The sequence below is a fragment of the Oncorhynchus tshawytscha genome, linkage group LG07, assembly GCF_018296145.1.
Source record: "Oncorhynchus tshawytscha isolate Ot180627B linkage group LG07, Otsh_v2.0, whole genome shotgun sequence".
Classification (NCBI taxonomy): Eukaryota; Metazoa; Chordata; class Actinopteri; order Salmoniformes; family Salmonidae; genus Oncorhynchus; species Oncorhynchus tshawytscha.
The window spans coordinates 35,598,270-35,605,932 of record NC_056435.1 but is presented as its reverse complement, the minus strand read 5'-3'; the positions used below and the strand labels follow the sequence as shown (position 1 = coordinate 35,605,932).

At 43.2% G+C, this 7,663-nt stretch overlaps 1 protein-coding gene across 1 annotated transcript in view; it reads right to left on the bottom strand.

Moving 5' to 3' along the window:
* Positions 1 to 293: 293 nt before the first annotated feature.
* The window catches only part of LOC112255256 (A disintegrin and metalloproteinase with thrombospondin motifs 9-like), a 74,893-nt gene continuing 67,523 nt past the window's right edge, over positions 294 to 7,663 (bottom strand). The window contains exons 37-40 of the mRNA XM_042324347.1: positions 7,052 to 7,143; positions 3,917 to 4,021; positions 1,435 to 1,543; positions 294 to 1,283 (exon numbers count right to left, since the gene is read on the bottom strand). Of these exons, the coding sequence (XP_042180281.1) occupies positions 1,454 to 1,543; positions 3,917 to 4,021; positions 7,052 to 7,143 (287 nt within the window). The 3' untranslated portion in view covers positions 294 to 1,283; positions 1,435 to 1,453. The remainder of the gene's footprint in view (positions 1,284 to 1,434; positions 1,544 to 3,916; positions 4,022 to 7,051; positions 7,144 to 7,663) is intronic.

Below are 7,663 nucleotides of genomic sequence, written 5' to 3'. Positions count from 1 at the left end.
AAATATTCAAGTATGTCCCACCAAGGCAGGGGTTCTGTCTGTCTGTCTGTCTGTCTGTCTGTCTGTCTGTCTGTCTGTCTGTCTGTCTGTCTGTCTGTCTGTCTGTCTGTCTGTCTGTCTGTCTGTCTCTCTGTCTCTGTCTGTCTCTCTGTCTCCCTCTCTCTCTCTCTCTCTCTCTCCCTCTCTCTCTCTCTCTCTCTCTCTCTCTCTCTCTCTCTCTCTCTCTCTCTCTCTCTCTCTCTCTCTCTCTCTCTCTCTCTCTCTCTCTCCCTCTCTCTCTCTCTCTCTCTCTCTCTCTCTCTCTCTCTCTCTCTCTCTCTCTCTCTCTCTCTCTCTCTGCTACTGAATTCTTGAACTCCTCAACTTTACAGGGATGGCTATCTCTTTAGGGCACTCATTCCCATTCCTCTCTGCATATGGCCCAGCTCAGGGTTGTTCCTCTGTGGTAGTAACACCTGGCTGGGTCTGCCTCTGCAGCAGCTGCCTGTGCTAGCTTCGACAGCACCAGCATTCCCCCTGGCTGTCCCAGATCGACCTTTACAGCACGCTGCGCTACGGTTCACTACACCGTCTCTGTGCCGTCTCTGTCTCTGTACCACACCTGACTAATGTACCAGCCCACTGATCACCGCTGGCGACTGTGTAGACCAGGTAATTAGACCAGCCTAAACAGCCTTCACACTCTAAGACCCAGGTAGGAACATACAGTAGCACTTACTACACTGGTTGATAAACACTCAGGCACTGAACAAGGTTGGATAGTGACACCACATGGCCTAAGAAAAAACGTGCTGAAGGATGCCGAGACCGTAACACAGCTACGAGTGTAAAAAAAGAAGTACATACAAAGTGCCCACATCCGTACACGCAAACGTGAAGCAAAACTGACAGTCTCCTTCTGCATCTTAAGACATAGAAGAGCCAGGCTGCAACACTGCCACAATATGAGAGAAACAACAACGCAAGAAACACAAGCAACTACTCTGGACTGAATATGTTAAATATTTCTAAGGCACATTTTTATGTTCTAGTTAATGCAATACGAATAGATGTCCATGGTGTTTGTTGCAAGAAAGAAAACACAATCCTTAAATTATCTTACAATACAAAAATAAATGTTGAGTATATAGTATAATAAATAAGTCATTTACCATGTTATGTACAGTACTTACACCTGTTCTATTGACATATTTACACATTGGAGGGAATAGAGGTCGTTTGGAGGATGGAATCCTCATTACTGTAGCACCACTGAGAGGTTGGACATCTTGGCTTGCGGAGAGCTGTGAAGAGAGAAAGGGATGCCAAAACCACCTACTTTACTATACTATACAAACACATGTTTACGATGAGGAGGGGAATGGTGGTACACTTAATAACAGACTGAAGCTATAAAACACGATATATTTCTAAAGAATAGTTAGTATTACACACCTGGTTAAACACTGTAGATTTAGGCCACTGTGATGAGCAGGTAAGAGCCGGAGGACGGAGTGCATTTCCCACAGTAACCCCCACACATTCCTGTTACTCTGCTGCCATCCTGTGGACAAACGAGGAACAATATTTACTCTGCTATAATGCAGTTGTTTTTTATTTATCGCTTTGGTGCAAAGTATGTGGTACATTTTCACAATTCTTAGTACAAAATTCAAAACAGATCATCAAAAGGGCAGTTGTTTCAAAACTTTAAGCACGTTTTGAAACAACTAAGTACAACAGACAAATCAAATCAAATGTTATTTGTCACATGCGCCGAATACAACAGGTGTAGACCTTACAGTGAAACGCTTACAGTGTCAGTGTTTCATATAGAAATCCGTTTCTACTCAGTTCACACTGCCTTATTAAAATTGCAATGGCCAATACAGTATCGACGTTTTTAACCAAAGATACAAAAGTCCACACATTTGGTATGTGACCCCAGTGGGAATCAAACACCCAACTTTGGTGTTGCTAGAGCCATGCTCTTATGAACTAAGCCACATACAGGACCACTACACAAGTACAATACAATACTGTAAAATACAATACACAATCACAATACAGGCGGAAGATGTATGATTGACAACCCTATGATCGTACCACCCCCCTCCAAGCCATGGATGAGGCATGCAATGGTTTCAATTCAGACCTACAGTATGTCAGGCTTGGATTGGCTGTGCCAAAAGGTTTTTCACCAGGTGCGTGAACATTGAGGATATGTACCGCGATTTTGATGAGAACCTATGGCCAAATGCTCAAGACAGGCTTGATGCAAACTAGTGCCTGCTAAACATTGTGTCTTTAATTTATTTCATTTAATTATATTGTGAAATAAGTCTTCAATGATCACAACTTTGATCACACAAATGATGAAAATGTGATGTTTTTTTATATTTTTATGGTTAGTGCAAGTGTATTGCCTAATGTACAGCACTGTAGTATACTACATTCAAAGGACAATTTTGAAACATGTATCTAGCATTTTTTGTTATTTGACTTTAACTGGTTGTTAAAATAACTAAATTGAGAAGATATCATTATGTGGTGTTTTGGTGATTAAACCAATGCACTCATTATATTTCACAATGAACTTGTATTTTAGATCAATGGTTGTGTGGTGAGAGATGTCTGCAAACAAAATGAACACACAATGAAAGGTTTTGAATGGAAGACTGGCTGCGTAACAAGTGCTACCAGTTTGAGTTTTGCACTAAGAGTTTTGAAAATTCACCACATACTTGTGAAAATAGTACCAAAGCGACAAAACCTGTAAACAGGATACCACATGGTTTAGTGACAGTAACGCAAATCACAATGTGTCCACTCATTTATCATGCACACTCAGTTGAATGTGATTTCAGGGTTTGGTCTTTTTTTCCGGTTCTCTGTGACTACATTGTAAAGGTTTTACACAAAAATGTAAAATGTTGTAAATGAGAACTTGTTCTCAACTGGCCTACCTGGTTACATAAAGGTGGGGGGCTCTTAATGAATTACATAGAAAAACACAGTAATAAAATATCATTAGCTAAGCACAGATGCAGAACACTCAGCTTAAAAAGGTTGAGAAATACACAGGTAAAACATTTCCCCAGAAATCTATCCCACGGAATGAATAGGAACGGCATTTCCTCTGAAGTTTGGCAACTCTCATCTTGAGGGCCCTCCAGCACACTTGACTTAAAACAACCAGTGTTCAGCTAACCTTGAGTGTCCAAAGCTCCACTGGCTTTGAGACAGATTCAACCTTTTTCTCCCTGCCAAAAGCGGTCTTCAGCCTGATCTCCATTACAAAACCAGGAGGGCCCACTTCACTCGGCAGCTGCCCAATAAGGCTCCTCTCTCACCAGTCACATAACAGCACATTTCCATATATGATTTACCTCAGCAGTTTACCCAAAAGGCTCAGACTTTTCTCTTTCCATCTACGCAGGCCAGCCCCTTTGTCTCATTGGGCAATGGTTCCAGTGGACCTGCTCTCACTTGGGGCCAAAGCCAGGCCTCTGGTACTTTTCATTTTTCATTTAAATAACAGTGGCCAACTGTGAACTTTAACACCTTCTCACCAAGCAACTGTTTTGATTATGCTATTCACAAGTCCTCACTGTTAGAATTAGCTATGGAAAATCGTCCCGATGCTGAATCTAGTTGATGATCCCTGCACTAGTGTTACAGTCGAAAAACAGCATTAAGGCACCAGGGGAGTCTGGGATACAGAGTCCACTTGGGCCAATGCCCAGAGCAGAGGCCACTCTGAAGCCAAAAGGAATGGAGGGAGGGAAGGATGGAGAGAGGTAGGGTGGGGGGGAGAAGAAAAGAGGGAAGGAGGGAAGTGGAGAATGATGTTGTCTGAAACCAGAAACGTGAATATAAGATGCTAATCTAAATCACTCCGTCCATGAGGCTGTGTGAATGTGCATCATATTTTTACCTGGGATTTGTGTATATCAGCAACTGCATAGTTTCCTTGGGAGATCCACTTGGTTTCCTCAGCTAGCTGGAAGCCTGTCCCTGAGAGGTTGATGCTGAATCGACCCTGAGGAAACATAGAAGTAGGGAGGAGGGAGGGAAGAAGAAAAAGAGAAAATGAAGAGAGAGAGCGAGAGAGAGAGGGGGAGGGAGAGATATCAGCACCCCCCCACTACGCCAACCACAGAAAGCAGTAGAGAGCAGTTCACTAACATGCAGCAGCTGCATTTACGTTTCATCAAAGCCCAGCTGATATAAGCCAGACAAAACCCATGGACAAATACCAGACACTTTACGGTACCAACAGCTATAAACAGAGCGGGGGTAGGTCATTCAGCCAGAGGTAAGCATCTACAGTTGAGTGTCTCTTGAAACTTTAGTATGGAAGCATAAATATTTGTCAAGTTCACAGAGTATGGTGTAGTGCAGCGTTTTCCATAACTCAATCCTCGGGACCCCAAGGGGTGCACATTTTGTTTTTTGCCCTACACAACACTACACAACTTATTCAAATGATCAAAGCTTGGTGATTAGTTGGTTATATGAATCAGCTGTGTAGTGCTAGGGCAAAACCCCAAAAGTTCCCCCAGGGGGGGCCCCAGGACCAGGTTTGGGAAAGCCTGGCGTAGTGTATGGCTAATTTAAATGTGTGGATAAGTGGTGTGTTGTGTTGATGGAAATGAAAAACATGTTCACTAACTCTTGGCAAACTATCAAATGTTTCTTTATTAACTTAGCAAAACCAACATGTTTTGGCAAATAGCTTTCATTGTCATTTTTTTTGTTTTGACTTGGTGCTGCCTATCTTGGCCAGGACGCTCTTGAAAAAGAGATTTTAAAATCCCAATGAGCCCTTCCTGGTTAAATAAAGGTGAAATAAATAAATTGGGGTCTTTTTGGGTCATTGGAAACACATCTCCTGAAATGTGTCGGAAAAGGGGAGGAAAAGTGAGGGGAAAGCAGGTGAACCGGTGTCTTTGAAGGATGTAGGACTGCAGTCTGCGACACTCCGGAGACAAATCATACATATCATCAGAAAGTATTCACACCCCTTGACTTATTACATATTTTGTTGTGTTACAGCCTGAATTCAAAATTCATTAAATATGTTTTGTTTCTCAATCATCTACACACTATACCCCATAATGACAAAGTGAATGTAAAAAATGTTGAGATTTTTGCAAATTTGTTGAGTAGGCAATAGAGAAATATCTAATTTACATTAGTATTCACACCCCTGAGTCAATACATGTTAAAATCACCTTTGGCAGGGTTTACAGTGGTGAGTCTTTCTGGGTGACTCTATGAGATTTGCACACCTAAGTCAAAACCGTAACCAGACCACTCAGCAACATTCAATTTCGTCTTGGTAAGTAACTTCAGTGTAGATTTGGCCTTGTGTTTTGGGTTATTGTCCTGCTGAAAGGTGAATTAGTCACCCAGCGTCTGTTGGAAAGCAGACTGAAGTAGGTTTTCCTCTAGGATTTTGCCTGTGCTTAGCTGTATACAATTTGTTTTTATCCTAAAAAAAACTCCATAGTCCTTGCCGATGACAAGCATACCCATAACATGACGCAGCCAACCCATGCTTGAAAATATGAAGACTGGTACTCTGGTGATGTGTTGTATTTGCCCCAAACATAATGGTTTGTATTCAGGACATAAACATAATTTCTTTGCCACATATTTGTAGTTTTACTTTAGTGCCTTATTGCAAACAATGTCAATTAGGTTAGTACTGTGGAATGACAACGTTATTAATCCATCCTCAGTTTTCTCCTATCACAGCCATTAACCTCTGTAAATGTTTTAAAGTCACCATTGGCCTCATGGTGAATTCCCTGAGAGGTTTCCTTCCTGTCCGGCAACTGAGTTAGGAAGGACGCCTGTATCTTTGTAGTGACTGGGTGTATTGATACACCATCCAAATTGTAATGCATAAGTTCACCATGCTCAAAGGGATATTCAATGTCTAGAACAAAAATGTCTCAAAAATGTCTCAAAACATTATGGGGTAATTAGGCCAGTGACACAACATCTCAATTGAAGCCATTTAATATTCAGGCTGCAACACAACAACATACTTTTCTGAGGGCACTGTACCTGCTGCATAGTGGGAGCTGGATGGGACTGTGGGAAAGGTGACACATACACATACAGTAGAACCCCTTCTTCATGTACTGGCTGGAGCTTGTACTCGCACACACACGTGTACACATAGACACATACACGCATGATAGCACACACATACACAGACACCCTCCACAACCTTGTACCGGTGCTCTCCCTCACACCACAGGGGGTTGGTGGTACATGAATTGGGGAGGATGGGCTCGTGGTAATGGCTGGAGCGGAATAAGTGGAATGGTATCAAACACATCAAATACATGGTTTCCATGCGCTTGGTGCCATTCCATTCGCTCCTGTACCTCACACACTCCCCTGTCTCTGATATGAGGGCAGACCCCAGTTGAGGGAGACGCTGCACAACACCAGAAAGACATGGGACTAATACAGTCTCACATGCAGCATCTGTGGTGAGGGGAGAGAGTGTAGAGGGACAGCACATGGTGTGTCGGTTTGCCAGCTGTAGGGTGTATTTGATGTGTGTTTGCCAGGGCTTGGTGTGTGTGTGTGTGTGTGTGTGTGTGTGTGTGTGTGTGTCAGCCGTCTCCTCTCACAGACTAACAGGATCTGATCTGCAGACACTGGCACAGGCAGGGAGTGTTTCCAAATCTCCCCTCAGACAGACGGGCCTCTCTGTCCTCAGGCCATGTGTGTCTGCTCTGCTCGGTCCCCACTCACAGAACACACCCCTGCTCTCTCTGTTCACAGTATCACCACACTCAGCATCTGACTAACCTCTTGAGCATTAGGCTCTGCTGGAACTAAGCACACATTGAACTCAACAGCACAATTCTATGGTCAGGCACACTACCGAAGACACAGCTGGTGAACGAGATGAACCAAGACTAGTTAAGTCCATACAAGTCCTTAGTCCTAACCTCAGAACTCACACCCTAGTGAAGACTTGAGTCAAACCTTTTTATTCTCCACTAGTTCTCTCCTAGTGGCTCCCTGGCCATGCAGTTCTTACCTGTGGACACCGGGCAGCGCTGTAGCAGTCTCCAGCTGTGGCAAAGGGAACTCTGTGGCCGTCGCGTGTGAAAGCAAACTGCCAGTCTATGGCTGAACGACAAAAGAGAGAAAAAATGGCAGGACATATTAGTAAGACATTATTAGTAAGACATTAGTTAGACAGAAGCTTGGTGAAAAATGAATCGGGAACATAGCTCGGTCTGTTTGACTGGTCAGCATAACTACGACAGCTCATAGAACATCAAAAGAACATCCTGCATCTTCCAAAATGAGTACACTTTCACATAACCTGAATCCAGGCTTCCTTTTAGGGGTCACCATAATGGCAATATCAGTATAATTCCATCTACTTATCCCCTAAGGCCCTTTAATTGTGTGCTCCTAAAAGACATCTTGATCCCATTAACCCCACTCTGCTTGGACTTAATGAAATGTCTATGTGAGGATAGAGAGGAGTGGGGAGGAGGCTCTGACTTCCAAGCATGTTGGGGGAGCCAAGCATGGTACTCTGACACTAGCTGGTTAGCATTGACATTCAGGTTAGTGTAATGAAATCTGATGTAGTGTGTGTGTGTGTGTGTGTGTGTGTGTGTGTGTGTGTGTGTGTGTG